Here is a 24,115-nt window from a genome sequence, read left to right on the forward strand (position 1 = left end):
CCCGCCCCTGCCCTGTGTCCAACCATTTATAGGAGTGGTTTTAATGCCTTTCTCCCCTTCGCTCGGAATCTGGCGTCTTATATACAAATTTGAATATTGAAATGAAAGAAAGCTGTATTAAATGAGGTCAGTTTAACCTTTGTCGACCAGATGCACATGAATGCAGCTACTTAATCAGTCCGCGTCACAATGCCAATTGTAAAATCCTTACAGTCGATGACCAACACTGCATATGGCAAATATGCTTAGCTATTTTCCACAGAGCGCAGAGAATAAATTTCACCACCTGTCCGTCTTTTCGGGCTTTGCCGTTTTGTCAAATACGTTGTGTTTTACATCGTGATTGCTGCGAGTTTGGTTATGCAGCAACGTATACTGTAGATTAATTTATATTTCTAATTATCTAAATTAGATAACGTATGATTGTTTCGTAGATTAGAAAAATCAAAAGAGGTGAAATGTTTTTAAATCAATTTGAAACGCGTTTATATTATTTGAAATATTCGCTTTAAGCTTCTTACGACCTTCTTAAGAATGAAAAAAGCAGCTTATAGCTGGCGACGGCGGGCAACATCAGGTCAGCAATACGCCTTGAGGAGCATCGGTACAATGTTGCTTAGAAGTCAGTGGTGATTTACAATGAACCATGTTTTTTGTTCCATGTAGTATTTCTAATAAAAGTCAAATGGCGATTTTAATTAATTTCATTACTGGATTACATAAAACTAATTCCACCCATATAATATAGTGCTTATGAGTTATCCCTTCCCTTTTTATTTTTGTTTAATTTAAAAGAATTAAGACCATACAGAACGCTGGAACATAACTGCAGCATAAATAGTAATCAACTTTTTTTTTATTACAGTACAATTACTGCAAAAAAGTTTCTCCATTCAACCAAGGATAATAAAACAATAAAAAGCACTCCTTTGCAGACACTGCTACCCAAGGTAATCGAATATCTTGGTTCACGCCCAGGGAAGCATAATGGAGGCGGGGTTTCGTCCGGAGAAAGATGAGTCCTTTGGTACTTACATTTTAACCTCAAGGCAGCCTGATGCATTTGCGGTTGTGGATCTTTTATGTCGGATATACCGGGTACTTAAGATAAAAGTAATTGATCGTCTTCAGTGTGTCCAAGACACATTGATCCCGAAACGCGTACAACAGAGAGGGCAGACCTGGTGGAGGTCAAATTCGCACATATTGCAGTACATTTCAACTCTCGCTGTTTTGGTAATATACTCTCTAAACATGTCCGATTCAGAAGATATGTCTGAATTTGGGTCTATAGTCGAGAGGATAACAAAAGGCGAGGTAAGTGCAAACACTACATTTTTTTTTTACCATTAAGAACTATTACGAATTTAAAATACTATGTGTGAAAAATTCGAATTTATTACTGAATTGAGCTTTCTGTGTGGTCCTTAATGTATTCGTTTAAAACGTAGTAAAGAAACTGAATGCAAGCAGTGTCCTTAAACGTGGTTGAACTCCAGCTATAAACAGTGATGATAATGGCAGTCATGACAGATCTAAGTACCGCATCTGTCATTTTATGAAAGCCACAAAAAAGTGGGTGTTGCCAGTCATGGAATACTGAAGCTTCCTTACCGCGGTTTAAAGCCTATTTTTAGCTTTCTGGCAGTAAAAATACGTGTTTCTTGAGGTGAAAGTTACTAGCGTGTATAACTGGAAAAAAAACACAATCGTTCAGAATTGCTGGAGAAGTCCCGAAGTGCAAGTATGCATGAATATTTAGTTTTATGCTGTCCTTACTCTGGTCCATGAAGGAGTCCGCAGTATACTAGCACCGTTAACTGCGTGTAAAAGCTGTGACTCGTTTATCAGTAATTGCAAGACAGCAAGTGCAAATTCTTTGTCTTAAAAAGTAAGACATCGATTAATTTTGATGATGTGCTAGTAACATAATTTTCGTTATGAGAATACAGAAACACAGCCGTGCTACCATGGTAATGCAGATTTTCTCCAAAGGGTTGTTTCTCGCCAATACAATAAGGAAACAATGTAACAATTGAATATGACAGGTTGTGAAGGACCGGTGAAACCGACGTCACAGCAAGGCTGGAGATAACGGCGTGGTAGAACAAGGATCTTCTGCTTTGCAGGGGACGTATTGTATTCGTATAATAGTACAAAGCAAATACAGTTCCTTCCATACAAGGAATCCAGTTCTCTCAGAAATGCAATTTTGTAATTAAAATGTGGGGGAAAGTACAGAAACCGTGCGGTTCAAAAGCCAATCAGAAATGAATTGACTTGATGTTGAATATTGTCAGGCACGCTTGTTTATAACAATATATGACTGTATACTGTGAATTTCTGAAACAAGTACCAAGTCTAAAGAATTGTCCTATAGTAAAATGGTACATAATCCATACCTGATTTCTAAGGAAAAGAAATGAAAGATTTTAATGTGCAAACTTTTCTATTTCCCTCACATTTAGTTCAGATATTAAGACTTAAAAAATATTAATAAAATTAATAATCATTAATAATGATTTTTGGGGAATGTTTGAAAGGCATAAAGTGTACAGTATGCAGTATTACTGCCCAAGGAAAAAATCAATACATGAAGTTCACAAGATGGAAGTTTTCTACCAGGAGATAATTGCACACTAATAGAAACCATTTCACCCCAAACAGGCTTTTGTTTTCAGTAATGGATATCCACTGACTTTGCTAACTGAGGGAGTGGTACCCTGCACTACTGCACTAGAAAAAAGTGTCCCATGACTTACAATCTGTATACAAAATTAAAGTTCATTACAGAGGGTAAATGCATATTTCAAGTGTCCTTTTTCATGAGGTAACTGTTTAGAGGAAAATGTCTAACAGGGCTCATCACAGTATGACAAGTACTTAAAGTTGACTGTTCACATTGCTAGGAATGTATTAAATCAGAGTAACAAATATTGGAATCAGAGAAAACTAAAATAGAAAATATTCTATAGGTTTATTATGAATTTTCTTAAGTAGTAAATAAATATCAGTATGTTCTTAAATCTTTATATATATATATCATACAGTATGTTTGCAGAAGGGTTAATTTATTGTATTACAGAATTGATTTCCTGGAATTAAGCTATTCACTGATTCAGCATTCCCTTGAACATGATTGATTTTTAATTTGTAAGTATGTTGCATATATGTAAGACAAAGATAAATGTGCTGAATCACGGAATTAATTCAGATCCATTGTTTTCATCATAATAATGATTTTAATGGGGTTAAGAGTTTATGTTCCTGAAGAATTGTTTTCAAATTATATAAAATCTTCTCCCTGGCATTATCAAGGGGTTAAAATTGATTACTTATGTGCTGGAATAGATCCAAACAAGCGATTAGCAGAGAAGGTTTCAGATCCTATTAGTGGTGCATTGAACCACTGAGCTGCCTTTCAGGGAAAGCTAAGATAATCGGGCATGACACCAGCCACATCATTGCCCCGTGCACTGTGGACAGAAAGAACCACCCCAGATACAGAGAGATCTGAAAACTACCCTTCTGAAAAAGATTTTACCTACATTAACTATAGCAGGATTATCTTAACCCATGCTGTTTAAAATGTGATGAAGTAAAAACACACTTGTAGGTGCTTTTCTGACAGGAAATATTTTTGGCATTTGTAAGTTGCTATTAAGTTTGTTTTTAATATTAAGTTAAAGTTATGATTCTCTCTTTAAATTATTTATCTTCTTTAAAGTTTAGGTTTTTTAAGAACTAATGTAAGTAGTTCTGTGTCAAACATAAATTTCAGTGAACTACCATGCTTGCTATGTGGGCAAGAGATCTGATACATACAGTAAGTTATATATTGTTTTACATTTAAGCTTCTGCAACTTTAAAACATCTTTTAGAGGTTTTTCTTAACCTGATTTTTATTCAGTCTAGTTTTTGTTTTTTTTTGTAGATTTTGAACATAACACCCTTTTATGGCTGGAGAAGGCAACTGTTCTTTCTGGACACATGCATAATCATATTGACTAAGCCAATCTAAGGACATACACAACATATAAAAGATGTCTAATGCATTTTACTTTAATGCAAAGTGAACACTTAAATTGAATTTAAGTTGAAGGATGTCTTGCTGTTACTATAAAATATGCTAATTCAATTTCATTTAGAATGTTATCTTTAGTATTGACCACTACATTACTGAAATTAGCCATGGATACACAGTGGTCAAATTAATTTCTGGGATCATTTGAATGTCACATGCAGACAGACCAAAGTGAATGAATCTCTTCAACCTTGAAGCAAAGGGATTACAAGGGTTTTCAATTTAAGTTTGCAAAATTCTCAAAACTTTTGGAAATGTCAACCCAAAGGGTTTTTTGTTATAATGTGCAATGAAGACACATAGACAAAGGGTCGTAAATGGAAATCTAGAGGAGAGAAAAATAAAGACAAATTATTTCATAGAAAGGGCTGTGAGCGTCCAGAACAAAGCTGCCTGTCTCAGCTGTTGAAGCTTACACTCCAAGATCTTTTTAAGAAGCAGCAGGATGACATATTAGAATCAATTAGGTACTAGTAATAAATAACCAATAGGTTACATGGCCTCTTGTTAGGATTAATGCAACTTGTCATTTGTTGTCAGATTCCCCAAACCATACTCCTTGTGACTCAATGGTACAACACTTATGAGACAACATAATAAAATACTCGGCTTTTTTTCTAAAATCAAGCGATATGACCCACCTTGTCCTCATCCTGTTCTTGTTTCCTCCTGTCATGTAGAGTATTAAGAATAAAAGAAAGGATAACAGTCTTAATATTGACCCTGCTGTTTCTTAATGACACAATGACATAACACCTGCAACTACTCACTTTTCTGTGTACTAATTTGCAGTTCATGTAAAAATACAATACTACTGTACCTTTGCCAGTTTTGACCTGAAAACGTAGTGAAGAAATGCAACAGGTTGGCGAAATAGGGTGTGCCTTTTCATTTTTCAGCCATCCAAACTAGAATGGTTTTATAATTATGATACTGCTTTATGTACTAGATGAGAGACTGATTCATCTTAAAAAATAGCATTTCTTTTGTTTAGAACTATATTTGTTGAATTCCATCAGCTGTTTAGCTGTCCCACATGTAGGTCAATGATTACATGACATTTTTATTATATTTAGAATTTCCATTTTTTTACTTTTCTTTGTTATACCTACCTGGTGCTTTTGTAATTGCCAGTTGAGCATTTTTCACATACTGTAAGTTCAAAGTTATGAGCCAGACAGCTTGATGCAGAGGTGAATGAGGGAGTGTAGTCAGAATCCGCCAACCCACCCAGCTTTGTACCACATCATGCAGTGGTTGCTGTGTCACTGAGAGTAGAGAGAGGCCTGGCTGACTAATCACGTCCTGTGCTTGGTGGTGCCAATCCAATCGTACACTGCCAGTTGGTGAATCCCAGTCACAGGCTCGAAATTGTGCCCCCTGACTGAGAGAACTGATCCTGCACCTGGGTCAGCACCTTCACTGGTCAAGCCACACAGTAACCTTTTAAAACCCACAGTAATACTATTTCCTACTTTATATTGGCGTCTCTGATTTTTTTTCACTTGTGCTTCCAATACAGTATATCATCAATTCCTAAAAATCATGATGTTGTTATAAATATCGTTTTCACCCTCGCTGCTAAAGACAACTCTGTTTTGATGTATTATCCAAAGTCAAGTAAGTTTAATCACTGAACCCTACCAGGACAAATGGACTAAAAATGTGTGGATGATAAGTTTGACACAATGTGCCCATGATGACATTTACAGACGATCTTCTTGCATCCTTAGAGTAAGTGCTGGTAATTCTGATTTACATTTTTACCCCTCGATCTTAAAAAAGTATATTCTTCTGAAATTAGGCATAGCAGTTCTACTCTAAAAGGCATTAATAGCTTTATAATGAATTTCATAGGGGTTGTGTGTCTGCTGTTGACTGCTGAAAATCATTTATGAAACTTTTTAGAACCTTACAAAGAGTGTTACTGAAGTCTTACTCTGGCATCTGGTGGTGAAGTCACTGAAGATCTCTTCAAGTTTAAGTAGCTGTACTTTGCATTTTGCAGAGAGCCTGAGGCTTTTTTTGGGAAGCTGAAGTAGATAAAGAGTAAGGTGAATCAGCTGGGTGCAACACACAGAAAACAGTTGCTGCCTATTGTTTATATATAACCATATTGTTTGAAGTACCATACCAGCTGCTCCGAATAACACATTTTCTATGTTGGCATGAATTCTGTCCATTCTCAAAGCAGTACTGGTTTTGAATCATTTCCTGTTTCTCAATAACTAATTAATAGCTTATCATCTGTTTTGACAACATTTAAAGACATAACTTGAGAAAAATCTTATCTCCACCAAAAACAGTAGCTTAAAAGTAGGTTTAGAAATACAATCTCCCTAAATATCTTCAGATGGCACATTTATGTGATTTAACTTAATGTCTGAGCACTGGAAGCATAATATTATGATAAATAATTGTGGGTTTCATATTATGAAAAAGTACTGGGTTTGTTTCTCACTAGTCTTTCAATACTGGGAGTACTGAAGGTTTGGGTTCATTAATCGTTGCCACATCACAGAAAACCTTGCACAGCTGGATTCTGCGCTCAAACAGAATTCCCTTAGGGTTGATGGGCATCAAGACTGCATTGCCACTCCCCCACCTTCACCAGATAGCGTGTCTGTGAATGGGGTTGAGACACACTGGCTGAAAGTTCCATTTACACAACATTTCACACCTAAACAAGGCTCCACGGCCGAAACATTGTGTTTTCTTTCTTCTCTTTTCAGCATGGAATAAACCTATTACTTGTTCCATAAATTTCAGGTACCATGTTGTGTGCCCATCTTTGGAATGAATACCGTCTCAAAGAAAAAGGAGTCTTGCATTATCATTTATTTCTTAATATGGCAAATTACCGTGATAACCTTCAGTCCCATAACACAGTTAAACTTGTGAAGAACTCTAACCTAGTTCAAATAAGGACAAAGTGCCTGTTATTCTTAACCCTGTCCAAAACCCTGTAGAGATATTGCCTTTTAAGGAAAATAATTCTTTCTATTCTATTCTTCTTAGAAAGAATTTTTTTCTTTCTAAGAAAAAACAGCATTTCCTTACCTAAAATACCCATAATCATGTAATAAAATTCAAATCACAGATTAGATTACTTCAATAAACCTCTACTGATAAATCCTATGCACAATATATGTATATGCAAATATATTTTTAGTTCCAAGTAGACTGTGATAACTATTATTTCATTAACGTACTAGTCATTTCCCCTCCACCTCCATCAACACCAACACGCAGTACTGCCATATTAATCTGTATTACGCATTTGGGTACAAATTGTATAATTTCCTAGTACTAAGAGGTGTATTTGTCTATTACTGTGGTTCTAAACTATCCGAAACTCGAATGAAAGGCGAAGTGTTTCTCCTTACGTGCCCGACGCTAACTTTAAAATCAACAGATGTGTGCTTACGAAAGGTAACAAACTCGAGAAAGGAGACTTGTTTCTGCGCACTTTTTAAAGGTTATCAGACTCAATTAGCACTTCAACTAGCTACTCCAGCAGGAGATTTAAGGGGCGGGACTGCCGAGAGCGCTTTCTGCGTTATCACGTACTTAAATGAGTCACTTTTGTTTTATTACATCACGTAACACCAGCTGTTCAAAACGTGAGAGTTTTAAATGGTTAGTAACTAAGACATAAAACTTACAGACACCCAATTTCTTAAATACGTCACAAAATAATAGTCTACCGTCTCCTGAGAGATTCACATTTTCAAGAGACCTGCTTAGGCCTATCGACTCATCACTTATCTCCGGGTCACCGTGTAGCTTTAACCCTGTTTGTAAGCAATTACAATTAGTGAAAGAGAGACGACAGCCAAGTCGCACAGGCCAACTTTTCGGCTATTTTTAACATCATACTTAATACAGTAAAACTGAAACTACAGAACTCACAGGTTACAAAGCGTCTGCCTTTTTGACGTGATCTTTAGCTAGCCTACGCATTTTGAACTATTAGCAAAAACAAACAAAAAAAGAATTAACTATTAGCGATAAAACAAATAATCTTCTCAATGCTGCAAAGGTCGCAGACAAACCGGGAACCCCCTTCTTGATGCACTGAGCACAGGAGCTGTTTCTATGGAGATCTTGCCTGTGTCTCCACCCCGTCTGCTGTACTGCGGGCGCCTCACTGTTTAAAGAGCAGAGACACGCTGGTGCTCGACTGCGGAATCACGGTGCGCTCTCGGCCGGGGAACTTAATTCATTCGGCTTTTTTTTTACTGCGGATGGGGGTTTAATTTTTAATCAGTCCATTGCTGGGAAACGTCTCCAGCGCTGTGCCTTGTGTTTACAATGTCCGCTGTTTCTCAGAGGCGTAGCTCAATTTTGGTAAGTAAATGGTTTATGCGACTGTTTCGATTTCTTGTTAGTTTTTAGCATACGCTTCTGAACCAAAGAGTGGCTTTTAACATACAAGGTCGAAGCGTGTTTTTTTTTTAACTTGTAAAGAACCACACTCTTTTGGTGGGTATGTAAAAGGGTCCGAGCGTTATGTGGAAGATTTGTCAAGCACGTTTTCTTTTGAAATATATTGATCACCCTGATATACATAGATATTTTGATGTTCATTTATTCACCCTTACGTCGTTATTAAAGATTAGTTTGTGTGTGTCTGTGAAACAAGAAGTACTGTCTGTGTTCCTTAGTTCCCTTTTTTAAAAACTGAAGAGTGGATTTACAGACTTTCACAATTTAACCATGCGTCAACATGAGCTAACCAGGAATTTGACCTGTCACGCGCAAAAGTCAATTTTTCACACTTCAGCACCAAAAAAAAAAGAAAACAATGAAGGAATAGGCCCCCGAGGTTATCAGCCTATTTAATTGTTTTTTAAACCATTGTTGGGGCTTATTTAAGGATCAGTGCACTTCAAAGGAATGTCGCCTATAAAAGTGAACTAAAAGAGACAAGATTTCTTGCACGTACTTCCAACAGTGGTCTCGGAACACAATTCGGTTAAACGAGCTCGTCAAAACCTGCTTATTGTGTAAATAAGGGGCTGTATTTTTAATTAACATGTTTGTTACCTGGGGGTGTATTAACCTGCAAAACAACAACATCTCTCTTTCAGGTTCCAATGAAAAACATCGAGCGGGAGCTGATCTGTCCCGTATGCAAGGAGCTGTTCACACACCCCCTGATTCTCCCCTGCCAGCACAGCGTTTGTCACAAGTGTGTGAAAGAGCTACTCCTCCTGACCCACGAGGACTCCTTCACAGATGGGGGCTCGGAGTGCTCCACCCCGGGGAGCCCCCGCTCTCGCGTCCCCTCTCCCAGCATGGAGAGACTTGACCGGCTTGTTAGATCAGGTTTGTGCCGCTCTCGGGTCTGTTTGTTTTCCTGCAGCATTTACATATGCCATTTGCATTACTGTTTCGGTTTAAGAGGTAGCTGAGAGGGGGGGTTAAATGTGGGTAAATCCACAGCGGCCTGTTTTTGTCTTGTTTATCTTCAATTGAACACACCTTTGCTTTGGTTGTGCTTTAATAGTCATCATTTGTCTCACTTGTCTTGTCTGGCATGCCCCCAACCTCAACATATGTTAACTAAATCGTGAAAAGAAGTGTTATTTCCTTATTTCTACGCGAGTACAAACTTGGAGGATGAAGTGCAGCGATTGAACATATTGAGGTGGGGGGTGGCTTTTAATTTGAACTGAGAACAGATGACTCATTTCATAGGCAAGTAAATGTACACACTTCTGATGTGGATATTGGCAATAGGAGTGTTTAATCTTATTGAACATGAAATGGGGTTAATTTCTATTTCATCTTAAACCTGTTTGCCTTTTCTTTCATTAAGGGGGTTACATTCTGAAGATATTAAAGCAACAACTTTTTTTTTCTCCAAGTGGAGGAGCTGACAACAGTATTGGTTAGACAAGGCAGCCTTTCTCTAAACCAAGGGTCTGTCATCTCCCATGTAAGGCACAGCTGCAGAGTGTGTGAGGAGAGCAATTCTGGCTTGCACTGCCTGAATGCATTCATTCTTCATGTGTGCACTGCAAACAAGACAGGAGCTTGTTCGCTGGTAGACTTTGGAGAGCAAAATGGCCATTCATGTTGAAGACTCCTGTTTGTTTTTCAAACAGCAATGTCTTGTTTTGCCACCAGTACTGAACAACATTCTTTTAGTAGCAAATTGAGTTTAATTGAATGCATATTTTAGGAAATATTTATTTTAATATGGGAGAGAATTGGGGAAAAAATACAGAAAGTCCTTAATGTGACTGACATTTATCCTTTAAAGGTGTGTAGGTCAGACATGCTCAGTCATGTCAAAGGGCAGACTGTTGAAATATTAAGGAACAAGTAGAGGTTAATTCCAGCTGGGAGGAAAAAAGTCTGGCTTTGCAGAAGGCTCACTAAAATTTTCCATCTTTTTTTTCAGCTTTCAACATGGAACTAACCTCTGCTTGTTCCTTCGTAGCTTAATTTGGTTGAAATGTTTCTGAATGAACGTTTGTTAGTAGTATCCTAAGCCACTGTTTCATTTAAAAACTTCACTTGGTGAAAGTGAAGGTCAGTGCAGGAATGCCTGATGTGCATTCAGTTCACCTGTTTGTGGCTGCCTTGATGATGGTTATAAACATTTGCTTGTTACTGGCAAGGGATGCGTTTGAATGTTAACAGATGTGCAAAGCCAACCTGTGCATTTTGTCCCCATTTAGCATTTTACTTTATAGGTTTTGACTGTAACCAGTAAGTAACAAACTAAAAATGTAGCATTGTGTTAAACCAATATCTGAAACATCCCACACTCCCCACAGAGTCTAATTTCTGAAAATATCAATGCATAATCTAACATTTCCACTAGTGTTTTTAATGATTGAGCTACAATTATTGTATAGAACCTGAAGAGCTCTTCCAGTGATTTACCACTTAGACCCTTCGTATCTCATGAGCAAGTCTGAATATGAACGGAGCAACATTTAAAAAGGTATTTGTTACTCTTTTGTTTCCTTCACTTTCCCTGATCGAGTTCTGGCTCCAGGGAGGTATATCGGTCTGAGTTGTGCTGTCAAACCTGTGTATCTTACTCCAACTTTCTGTCCGATTGCAGCCTCTCTGCGGAGGTCGTTCGGAAGGAGAGGTAGAAATGGGTTCCATTTTTTATATAGCTGTAGTGAGTATAGTGTTTTTAGATTTCTGTGAACACCCACATAATATAGTTTTATGTACACACAATTGACACAGTAGTCAACCTTGTGAAACAGTGGTCAAGCAATTAATTATTTTATGGCAGTGTAAAGGAGCATCGATCTTCATTTGCCTTCCCTCTACTCTTAGCCTTTCTGCTGGCTCGAATTTACTTGATATCTAATTAGTTCAATTGGATTTTGTTTCTGTAATTCTCATTGTCCCAAAGTGCAAATCCAGTGTGCATCTCCCCTTCAAAGTGGACTATAGCATTTATAGAACAGTTAATTTTATTTTTCTGGAATAGTTTTCTGTTTTCTAACTTTGTCAAAAACTGTGGACGACCCAATTTGCTGGAATCATTTTAAGTTTTGGAGACAAGATGACCTGAACAAAATCTTCAAACAGAAATTGAATACTCTTTCAATATTTTGATTAATTGCTCTTCTTTTTAATTATTTCCTTACAGTATCAACATTTCTACGAGCCTTAGGGTTAAATTCTTACATATGTCTTGCAGATTTATAACCTAAAATATGTGTCCACTTTTTTTTTAAAGCACCTTCCTTGGAGATGCACAAACACCTTTTATTGCCGTCATGAGATAGTTTATTTTTGTATCTGATTTGACCCTTTTCTCTGCACTGTAAAGCACATCTGAGTCTAGATGCACCAGAAAGACGTAGCTCACTGTGATGCAGGCAGTATCTGCAATTTTCCTCCCTGCCCTGCATACCTAAGAGTCTTAAGTACACCATTATTATTTTAATAATGTGACATTGCTTCGAATTGACCACTACCAAGTCATTCTTCATGGCACACAAGTTCACACTTGTCTGAATAACCATGTTTGTGTTCACAGCATGTCCATTATGTGCTTGTTTGTCGCTGATGTGCTGTAAAAATGGCGATGTAATATGCATTGCTAGTTTTCATTTTTTTTGCTTGCTTTTTTAGCTTTGCTCAGTGTTGTGTGCTTGTGCTTGCAGTGTATTTCAGTGTTCTGACATGCAGTTTATGTTGATCAAGGCAAAGACCAGTTTTGTCTTGTATAAGCTCAGCCTCTGTAAACATATGATGGCATAATGCCCTTGTATCTGAAAGATGGATGTTTGTTACAGTGGACACTGGATTCTACTGAAAAAAGAATGTTTAAGACAGTGAGAAGCCAAAATCCTCTTACCATAGTCCCATTTTGTGTGAAATGAATTGCAGAGATGTATTTTCAAAGGTCTCAATCTTATCAAGTCAAGCTTCATCAGCCTTTTCTTTTGTGGCTTTTTATTTTCAAATTGGAGAGATTCTATATAAAACGAAATAATTAACGTTTAACTAACTTCAAGCTGCTTCATTATTATTCTGTTGGAATTGAGGGGCCCCAAATCTTAAATTGATCATCGAAGAAAAAGAAGACTGTTATCTGTTGTTGATCTACAACAGTTTACAAGACTTCAGATGTGTTTTTGGGCTTTATCAGATGGGGGAGGGAAAGGAGTATGTGCTGCTTAGCAGGAATTTTCAAAGAATCAAAACAGAAAGTAGAAACTAAATCTTACTGCTGTTAGAATGGTATAAAGTACTCTGTAAATTTATACTCTAATCTCATTCCCTATTCACAACCAGATTTAATATCAAGGTAATGGTTCCAAAAAGACCCCCTACAGATGCATATTGTAAGACATGTAGAGTAGTCTTCAGAATGCCTTAAGACCTTCTAATTTGTTGTTTTAAACAATGCCAAAGCCCCTTTGGAGGATGAGAAGTAATCATATTACTTCAGGCATTGTTGACACCCCCACCTGACACACACACACCCTCTGGAAACAATGCTTCATTGAAATTCAACATACTGTAGTTTTCAGCCTGGAGGTTTTTTTTCTTTAATTTTCATCATAAAGAAACCGGAAAGTTAACTCTTGAAAATCAGGTTAACTACATCTCTTCTAATCGGTGTGCGTTCCCTGGGTCAGATCACTGACTACTAAAAGCCCTTTCTGTCTATAAAAGCCTGCGTGAAAGAGTTGGTCAGCTGAGGTGCCTGAGAATGTTGTTTTATAGCCCCTGTTTCTATACTCCTTCTCCCCCTCTGATTTGTTCTTTCACTGTTCTGTGTAATTAGGGTCAAGTACCCCGTCAGGATGGAAACGCAACTCCCTCACTCCTCGGATTACCATGTTTCCTTGTCCGGGATGCCAGCACGGTATCGATCTCGGCGAGCGAGGTATCAGCATGCTCTTTCGAAACTTCACCCTGGAGGCCATCGTGGAAAGGTACAGGCAAGCCGCTCGAGCTGCTGTGGCCATCATGTGTAACCTGTGCAAAGCGCCTCCCCAGGAGGCCACCAAGAGCTGCATGGACTGCAAGGCCAGCTACTGCAACGAGTGCTTCAAGGTGCACCACCCCTGGGGAACTCCTAAAGCCCAGCACGAGTATGTGGGCCCCACCACCAACTTCAGACCCAAGGTACTAGTCACTATCACGCCCTTTAACCCACGAAGTCCAGTGTACAGTAATGGTTTAATCAGTGTGCCCCCTAGTATCTGGAAAGCCCAGCACTGGTTTGCTTCAGAGCTGTCATATACAGTTTTGATTTTTTTCTGGCAAAGCAGAGCTGATATCTAGTATTCCTGTCATTGAAGATTCATACTTGGCAGTTTGGCATCTGTGTGGCCTTTAGGAATACTTGCTTAACACTACAATTGTAGTACAATTGTAAGGAGTTAGGTTTTGGCTGGGTACTAATTTTAATAAACTGGGATATGTATTCTGAGGGGACTGTATACAGACTTTTTCTGGGTTCTCTGGTGCCTCCCAAAGACATGCTGGCTACACTAATGGGTGTAGCTGAATTGTTCCTGTATGCCTGTGTGTATCTTGCAATGAACTAGTGTCCTGTCCGGGTTGTTGTCCTGGCTTGTACCTGTGCCCACTGGCTTGTCTCCAGGTTGTCAGAATCCCTAACCAGGAGTACATACAGTAGCTTTCCAATAATGGATCGGTGGGTTGTGCCATGTTTCTAGGCCTGTAAGTTACAGAAAGGATAAATTGGAACACCTTCAAAAAGAGTTATCATTTCCCCCTCCTGTGTGTGTTATTGTATTATCAGATGTTTATGCAGTAGAAATTGATGCAAATGGTTGCAAAAAATATATCGGTAGTTTCTGTTTTGTAATATAGACTGTTAATGCTCACTTTACAATAAGTGATTTCTTTCACATTTTAAACTGAAAGGGGGTTTCTAACCAGTGCAGTTGTGGTGGCAATATTGAATTCCTGAATTCAAGTAGCCTTTCAACATCTACAGCCTGTAACCTAGAGTTCTAAGGTATGCGTTGCAAGGAGATGTGCTCAAATGGAGCAAGAGAATATTGTATCCTTTTTGGAGCATGTCGCTGCAGTTTCTTTGCCAGTTTGATTTATATGTGTTCTTATCCTACTTGTCAGATGGCAGTTGGTGTTGATTTTTAAACCGAATTGAGACCTTTGTTCCTGACCTGCGGTTTCTCCAGGAGCCTTTGTAATCGTCTCTGTTCCAGATGTGCTCGGACAGGGTGTTACTTTGCTCCTGCTGCTGCGTGTTTTCAGGCCTGACCTGCTTTTTGTATCAGTCCCTTTGCCATGTGTGCTTCCTTAGTTCTTTGCTTGGATAGCTAGTTGCTGATCTTAATCATAGAGCATGGTTTGCTCAAAATAATCATGATCTTCTACGAAACAAATATTTTACTTCAAATGATAATTAAGAAATATTAAAACTTTTAATTTAACATTGATTAGGATGCACTTGTGACATGAACAGATTGTTTAGAACGCATTCAGGCTGCAGTTAGTGATTTTACCGTAATAAGATCCCTCTTCCATTACTCAACTATGGGATTTCCGTCTGGACATCAGATCTGGCCATCTGGTTGTCTGACAGCACACATCCATAATCTGTAGCAAGCCTGCAAATTTATTTTTTTTATCACCTTGATTCTCTTTGTTTTTTTTTTCCTTTGCATTGACTGGATTGTCAAATAAGTGGTTGCAAAAAGATTCACATGCAGGCATACGTCTTTTGTGAATTCCTCCTCTGGGTATTGTACAGGACTTTTACTTTGCTATTCCATCACCTGAAATGTACATCTATGGGCTTCTGTCTCCCAGAGTTTTGCCGGCGTTTTGTAAGAAATCCGCCAGTAGGTCAATTAGAATAATCACTCGAGAAAATTGAAGACGGCAGCTGGCCTTGACAGAGCTAAACTGTTTGGATTTTTTGCTGAGTTTCAGCTGTTAATGTTCTACAAACAAAAGAAAGCAAAGCAAATGCCATTTGTAGTAACCGATGATCATTGGAGATTGGCCTTTAAACAATATAATGAAATACTTTGAACAAGAATTTTATGGTGCCTGCATAATTCTGATATAACTATACTCTTACCCAGCAATGTAGCAGATGACTGTAATCACTCCTTGTATTCTGCCAGTGAGATTGACAATTAGAAAATCTTTGTATTGTTTTTTTTTATCGCTCTTTGACCGCTTCATTGCTACATTTGACTGAAAATGGAAAATTTATGGATCTTGTCTACTCTCAATGGCACATTCATCTTCAAGATCACTGCATGTGTTTGATCAGTAGGTAATATCACAGAGCTGCAGCCTCCATAAACCATTGTGGCCCCGAGAGGGAGACATCTGTCTAGAGCAGATTGTTGAGCTAAACTGTTGATCACCGTGGTCAAGGTGTAGTGCTTTGTCTCTGTGAGCTTCTGATAAAGGCTCAGTTACCTTTCGATAACCTCAAGATAAACCGGCTGCACTGCCCTGTATGGGGCAGAGTAAAGATGGGTAGATGAAATTTTAGTATATTCCAGTTCTTCAAATGAAAAAGTACACATTTGCTTTATATGGGCAGATAAATGTTTTAACACCATAGTGTTATTTTAAGATCTTGTTTACCTCCTTAAACCTGTTAAATCATATTTTGATATTACAGTGTCATCCAGATATTATTATTGCATCTTTGTTAGGGTTAATACTTTAGTTTGTAAGAACAGTAATAAAGTACTTGTTGTTGGTAATTATTTGTAATGATGTATATAAGAACTGGATGCCTTATCGATGTCTTTTTCAAGATGTCTTTTATTTTCATGACTCAATCCTATTTTTAGGATTGTTGCTCACAGTAGAGCCTGGCATCATTTGTACGAGCACTTTGGCTTTTAGTTATAGACGACAGAACTATAGCACTCTGAGTGGGGTCTGATGTTGTATATAAAATCAAGGGTACTACCAGTGCTGAGTGTGCATGAATATGCTTGAATGTTTGGCCACTTCTTGGGGACTTAAACTACCAAGTACTCAACTTGTACTGTACAGTAAACCTTTATTGGTTTAACCATATGTGACCTTTGACAACCTGTTCTCTAGAGTATGGCTTCACCCTCAGAGCCTTCTTGCGGCAGGGCGTTTAACTGTGGCTTGCATCTGTCTCATCCTCCAAGTGCTGTGGGAGGCAAAAGAAAATGTTCTTCATTTATTTCAGTAAGCCTGTAGGCTTATATTCACTGTGTACAGGGGACAATGAAATGAGAAGCCATTCAGTCCATCGTACTCACTTTTGATTTTTAGAAGCTTAGTGGTTTGAGAACATCATCCAGCTGTTTGAAAGAGAGCCATCCTTGACAACACGGTTGACTAGGTTTTTCCTAGACTCCCACATCCCTTTTTCTAAAATACCTTCGTATTTTCTTAGCATTAAATGCACTTCTTCCCTTAATTTCCTTTTTTTTTTTGGTTCATGTTTCATTGATTCTGAAGACGTCCATGGGGTTATGAAATGCCTTTGAAGATTTTTAACATTTCAGTCCCAACTCTTTTTGTTCAAGATTGAAATATGTAGTCCCTTCAGCCTCAAGGATCAAGACACTCCTCTGGTATATACCAGATTGTTCTTTTTCTGAACTGGTTCCAAAGCAGTCTTTTTACAAATTGTACACGGGGGTCACAGTGAGCAGAGAGAGCCCCAGCAGCCTGACAGACTGATCCTGAATGCCAGCCCTTTGGGAATCCTGAGCTCAGGTCATCTGGTGAGATGATTGTACAGCTCTGACCTTACCTGGTGTGTGTATGGGGAGAACCCTCAAAGTGTTAGTTAACTTCTAGTGTTAGTAGAATACTATGCCTGACCCTGTGTGGTGTCACTAGTATATAGTAAAAGCTTTGTACTTGGATTCTTGTTTTATTCATAAGTTGTTTAGGGTTATTGTCTGTTCAAGATTGTATAGTTTAAGAACTGTTGCAGCACACTCGGTGAATCCTACTCTGGAAAATGAGATTCAATCCAAATGTCACCATTGTTGTTGTACTTTAAAAGTTAGTTACACGATGTTTGCAAGCATGGAACTTCACTGGAAATGTAAATAATCCTTGTCTCCAGTTTTATCTTTTTTAAAATGATGTTTGCATGTATTGCAATTTGTTGTATAAATGTCATTCTGTGAGGGACGTAAAAGTAGAGAGACTTGAATTGTTTTGAAAATGTCTTATTTGGCAATTGGGGGACTTTAGCAGCAGGCCAATATGCATCTGCTGCATAATCAAGAGCAATTAAAAAGCAAGGCTCATTGTCTGCATGCTGGCAAATGGAGCCTAGTTTTGTTTCCTCTTTAGGCTGCAAAGCGCTTAATTTGAGTATAATGAAGAGAATCATATCGGGTACACAGATTGCTGAATATTTTTTATTTACTACTAAAACTATGGACTGCTTAGCCACCTCCTGTATTTCACAAGCCTTTATTCAAAAATACTTTACACCCAAAGATTGAGCAATCATATGAAAGCAGACCATTATTCTCATAATTTTGCTCACTTGTATTTATTTTAGTGCATGAAGCTGAAATAATTGAAATGCCCAAAAACGGAGGGGAGAAAAACTGCACAATGATCATTGTGTCTCAGAGTGTCTGCAAAGATCCCTTTTTTTCAAGTTTGATATCTTCTAGGAATTTAGGGCATTTGGCTTTGGGCTGATCTAGAATATGTTTTACAAGTGAGTACGTTTGCATGCATCTAGTCTTGTATTTTAACCTGATTAAAATTTCTCAGGAATATCTGCTTTTGTTCTCCAAATTTATTTTTTAAGGTGCTGATGTGTCCAGAACATGAAATGGAGAAAGTCAACATGTACTGTGAAGTTTGCCGAAGACCCGTTTGTCATCTTTGTAAACTCGGCGGCTCTCATGCCAACCATAAAGTCACATCCATGACCAATGCCTATAAGATTCTTAAGGTATGCTCTCTAAAATGAAAACATGAAAGTTAATAAATGCATCATCATGTTGATATTAATCAATTTTGCACTTTCAGAAGCACATTTGTCATCTGAAATTGCAACCCATGTGCAAATTACAAACCCTGCAGGCTGTTAAGAATTCCCAAATCTCATTCCCGTTTTATCACTTTGGAAGTCATATTTTGTGCGTCTTGCCACGTTTTGAGTCGTACTCCAAACCATACAAGCAACTTCCATTAGGTCTTTCTGGGTGACTGCACAATGAAGAAAACATACCTAGACAGTCCTGCCCTCAGTTAATGGGTTTGTGCATGTAGTTTCCTGTGCTATTTGTGTTTTTTTTAATTTATTGTATAACCTGGATCTCTGTAAATAAAAAGCTGTGTGTTCCCATGGTGGGGGAAAAGAAAATGAATTACGATTACCATCAAATACCTCTTAGACAGCTTTCAGATAAACACTGGTTTCAGTGATAAACCTACGGTTCAGACTAAGAGCTTACCATGTGCTACATGTTTACAGATTCACAACTGTAAGAATAGTTTCAGTGGGTGGTTGGGTTTCAGAGATCTCTTCCCTCGTTTTGCAATTTAATATGACCCTTACTATTGACAGCTCATTCCTAAGAATACAATAGCAGCTACAAACAAGAGAAGACCATTTGACCCTGGTAGCCCATTTGTTTAGTAATTAGTCGATTATTTAATTGAATGATGTATATGACGTGTATTGTGACCCAGTTTATTTCTTAAACTTCCTCATTTTCTTTTGAGATTCTCGTGTTTCCTGTGTTATCAGTGGTGTGCAGAACAATATAGATCTGTCCCTATGTTGTGCAGCTTCAACAAAATGATCAGGTTTCCTCCAATGTGAGTTCCATATCCTGATGTTCTTCTTTGCCAACAGGAGAAACTATCCAAGAGTATCCATTACCTAATCAGCAAAGAGGACCAAGTGAAGACCCAGATCACTGAGCTGTCGGTTTTGATTAATCAGACAGAGGTATGAATCTCATTGAATACTGATACAGAATACCATATTGGCACTCTTTCCTAGGCTTTTTCTTCTAAAAGCCCAAAAGTAATTTGGTCCTAATTTCTTTGGCTGTTTAATGATATACCGGTATATATACTGTACATTTCCAAAGAAATATTCAAGGAATAAGATGCGTAAAACAAAGTTGTGATGACAATATATTCCCTCAATGAATGGCAACTGCTCTAGGTAATATTAAGCTTTCTAAGTGAAATTTAAATGGATTCTACATAAGAGTTCACATTCAACATTTATGTGCAAATAACTTAACTGTTTCCTTAGCATTTTTTGTGAAGTTATAATTTCAAAAGTACATTTGATTTGCAGACTTATTGTCTTTGCAGGCTGTGTGTGATGAAATGTTTAGCTTTCCTTGCAGAATCAAGGAGCTGATCTCATTTGTGATGTGCTGTATAGTCATAGATGTCAGCTTTTCAGTATTATATGGGGCTCTCAACTTAGCATGTATTAACATTAATAAAACATTTCCTACCATCAATGAAGGCTTCATAATATTGTTAAGGAGAACATGTCTTCAGCATTCAGTGAAACAAATTTTCATGAATACGGAAAACAAAATTGCATTTAGTGCTTATTTTAGTGTGTTTTGCAACTGCTTTATAACAGTTGTATTGTACACCCATTTAAAATATTGGTATCATCTACAAAATATTGTGATTGCTTGAGCAACCACAGAGCTTATGCCTACAGTATGTGCATCTGGCCTCTACGTTACTTTGCATAGGAGTAAATATAATATATTTTATAGTGCATAGTCTTATTGGATGAGCATTATATGTTGGCTGTACTTGTTCATGTTCTACTTTTACAATAATCAATTATAATTTAATAGTGGGGAAGAAGTAGGAACCTCAGTCTTGCATATCTTAGCTATGAATCTATCCTTGAAAATCCACTGAAAGACTGCACTAGCTTAAGAATGTTAAAAAGAAAACTTGGATTTTGATGGCTTTCAGTTTCTTAGACTTTTCATCAGTGTGTGCATAATCCAGTACAAAGAAAATCCTAAGCAGAAAGTATGTCTGTACCCAGCGCTAAAAATAGAAGAGGAAGTGCCATAACGCAAATGCATGTAAATCAAGATAAGTCAGAGGGCTTCTCATGCTGGAAGAATAAGCAATAGGTTAGCTATTATTTTGAATAATTTCTGTATGAAAAATATTGGTTTGTGTAGTTTATAATGGGAACAGTAAGAATTTGCCTGCTGAAGGTAACAGGTTTGGGGGATTTGCATTGTGCCTGGAAGCTAAGGCGACTCTGTCAATGGTTACCTTGTATGGAACTTTTCTCTTCCATCATTTTGAATTAGTGATGATTTAAATGAAGTTTTCGAGTCATTCTTTTTTGTCGTTACCCCAAAAAACAATATACATCATGGAAAGATTCAACAGTGAACTTGAGGTACAGCCTCCTAGGCAAAAATAGAGATGTGCCTGAGACTTAAATCAGTCTGGACAATGTCTGATATGAAGGCAATCATCTTCATTAAGCGAAACCTTTTTGAATCCAATCACTTAAAGAATTACGGTTAAATGCTTCTGGTAGGAAAGATGTAGGAAATCTGTTATTTCAAAGGAATCTTTGCAAGTTTATACATGAACTTCTCTGTGTTTGTATTTGCAGCCTTGTTACTTTTCTTTTAGGCCTACTGCATGTTATAGGGATTTGTGTGTTTTCAAATGGCTATCTGAAATGTCATTTATGTAAGGTAAAAATATTAATCTTTCTAAAATGCTTAGATTTTCAAAGATGAGATGATTTGTCATTACAAGTAATAATTTCAAGCCATATTTTTTTTCAGGACAAAGATCAAAATTGTTCCCTACCACCAATATAAAGATTTAGTTAATTCACACTAAAGTTAACACACTCTGCATCAGTTGCAGTTGAGGGTCGTGTTTGTGATGTTGAGCTATTTATCAGCATGGTGGTCGATTTTGTACAACGTACTTAATCTTATCAACAAGACCTAAGGGTTACATTGAGTTCATAACTGGGGGGTGAATAAAAAGCCAAAACAGAACTGAGTTTAAAGAACATAATCTTTAGTTGATGTCACTAACAATCTGATACGGTAGAAAAAGACTAAACGTTTGCTGAAAACAAGACTGTTGTCCGTAGTGTCTTTTTCAAGCTACTCTTTTTGAAAAGCAATTTTTCACAAATACAGTGCCAGGATAAAAATAGCTATTCTCCCTTTAGTGTAACACCCTTCCTAGGACCCCTAAAGGATGGTCAAACTGCCTCCAGGGAACCCCCCATGCAACAAGTGGCCAGACTTCAAGCCTCCTCTGTCCACTTGCTTGGCACCTTTGATCCTAGCTGTCCAAAAGTGCGTGGAAATATCAAGATGGGCCTGAAGAGGAAATCCCATCACAATGCCATCTAAAATATTTTTACTAAAGTTAAACAAGCCAGACAGTTCCGTTTCTGCCGAAATCTTTGAGAAATAATGATTATGGTCATCATCCAACAGGAGTAGAGAACCTGAGTAGCTAATATCCCTATTAACAATAACAGGGGTCGGTGAATTGTTATAGAAGGCCTTAATTTACAGTTCAGTTTTGCTCAAGGGTATGAAAAGCATGGCGTAATCATTTGCTTTAGTCAATGTGTGGTAAACTACACACAACAACTGCTGTAAATGTAACTTTAGGGAAATTATATTTTGAGATTTTGATGTTTTTCATTGTGATGTGCACTTCCAGAACTGGGACAGTGGCATAGGATAACAGCTGAAGGAATCTTCATGTTACACATTGGTTCGCCTCGTGCCTCCCAGTGCAATCATTTATGCATGTCTTTACAGCAGCTCATAAATTATGTATACATTATCAGTGCAGATCAGGAGAGAGGTGCAGTACACAAACAAGTTGTACAATTTTACAGTAGCATTTACAAGATTTGAAATGGTGCTACAAAACCTGATTGTTCAAGGTTTTTAGTGGAGAAATTTTTAAGATGTCAAAGAACCTGTACAAAAAAAGGTAAATTTATAAAAGTCAACAATTAGGGAGAATGTAAAGATGCATCAGGAGCTGTTATGCTAAATTTGTACCAGGCCAGCTAGTAAAAGTTTAATTTAGGCCAAACCTTAATGTTTTATTTAGGTTACCTTAATTTAGGACTCGGAGACTGTTCTAACTAGAGCTGCATTTCTCAGACCAAGGTTAGGTATCAGTGATAAAAGATTTGTTGACCTCCTTTTAAAGTCTTTGTTACTGTGCTGGATTAGTTTGCTTTAGGTTTTTGTTCCCCCTGTATCTCATGTTTCTGTTGTCTTCTATTTGCCGAGATCTGCTAAGCTTCAGAAATGTCAGAGCAATAAGTATGTCTCGCATTTTAATTCCTCGCAATGGCTGGGATTTGGTTTTAGGAAAATGGAGAGCAAGCAGAAAGGCAAGTCAATGAGCATTTTGAGCGCCTCTTTGACATCATTCAAGAGAGGAAGACGGACATGCTGAAGTCCATTGAGGTCTCGAAGACCAGGCGTCTGGATAAGCTGCGCAGTCAGATGGAGGAGTACCAGGGCATGCTGGAGAACAGTGGGCTGGTAGGCTATGCCCAGGAAGTGCTGAAGGAAACGGACCAGTCCTGCTTTGTCCAGACTGCAAAGCAACTGCACACCAGGTTAGGAAAGAGATGGTTAAACTGGTTTCATCTCTTAACTGCTTTCCTTCAGAAGTTCATTCAGGAAAGGTTACATTTAATATGCATTTTCCCATGTTTTTAAATTGGGTTTATGTACTTAAGGGAAGATGTCCAATGTCAATTTATTTTGAAGTGTAGTCACTATAGTTGGGAAGTCGAGTGAATTTATTAAAGACCTTTCCACAGTATATTCACACCATATACTTTGTCATGAGTGCTGTGTAGGCACATTGGATGGGATTGGACACTCCTGAGACACCAGAGGAAGGCTCCACAGCCGAAACGTTGCATTTCCTTTCTTCTCTTTTCAGCATGGAATTAACCTTTAACTTGTTCCTTAGGTCAATGACTGTTTTCTGTGATCTGCTTTTTAAAGCTGTGTCATCTCTGCTAATAAGGAGATGCTATAGTAAAACATAGTGTCCCTGCAAGTAACCACTGATAACGGACTTTGGAAGGAAAAGAACATTTTAATCTAAAATTTATCAGGCTGATGGGTTTTATTTTTTAAGTGCTTTATAAAAAAGCTTTGAAAGTATTGTAAAATGGTGCAAGTGTAATGCACATTAGTAGAAGAGGAGCACAGCTAATTGACCCAATAAAACCGAATTAAGCAAAATGGTACTTTTAAAAGCTATAATGAAATTAAGTGATTTTAGAAACGGTCACAGAGCCTTTAATGTATCCGGGCAGTGAGTTCTGCGGATGGGAAGCTGTACAAGAGAAAGCTGTGTCACCCATTATGTGGAGCCTGATCTTTGGTATAGTAAGAGGACCTGAATTAGCAGGTCTTGGATTAAGTGTCGGACTATAGTAATGCAGTAATCCCATCAAATAAGATGAAGCACGACGGTTCAGTTCCTTACACGTGAGCAGGAGATAGGGTCCCA

General features: G+C 37.8%; 1 protein-coding gene across 6 annotated transcripts in view; it reads left to right on the forward strand.

Moving 5' to 3' along the window:
• The first annotated feature begins 949 nt into the window (after positions 1-949).
• Positions 950-24,115, forward strand: part of trim36 (tripartite motif containing 36) — a 36,891-nt gene continuing 13,725 nt past the window's right edge. For 2 of the 6 annotated variants that reach the window (XR_015936026.1, XM_088629934.1), the window contains exons 1-6: positions 952-1,317; positions 9,178-9,415; positions 13,365-13,708; positions 18,369-18,515; positions 19,425-19,520; positions 22,951-23,204. Coding sequence is in view for 5 of the 6 variants with exons in the window: in XM_088629934.1 (XP_088486060.1) it covers positions 988-1,317; positions 9,178-9,415; positions 13,365-13,708; positions 18,369-18,515; positions 19,425-19,520; positions 22,951-23,204 (1,409 nt within the window). In the remaining variant the exon portion in view is untranslated. Of the gene's footprint in view, positions 1,318-7,745; positions 8,435-9,177; positions 9,416-11,168; positions 11,199-13,364; positions 13,709-18,368; positions 18,516-19,424; positions 19,521-22,950; positions 23,205-24,115 lie in introns of those variants that run through there. The other 4 variants (XM_088629937.1, XM_088629938.1, XM_088629935.1 and 1 more) reach the window with 4 other exon arrangements.

Source organism: Lepisosteus platostomus, chromosome 4 (assembly GCF_059453375.1).
Source record: "Lepisosteus platostomus isolate fLepPlt1 chromosome 4, fLepPlt1.hap1, whole genome shotgun sequence".
NCBI classification, from domain to species: Eukaryota; Metazoa; Chordata; class Actinopteri; order Semionotiformes; family Lepisosteidae; genus Lepisosteus; species Lepisosteus platostomus.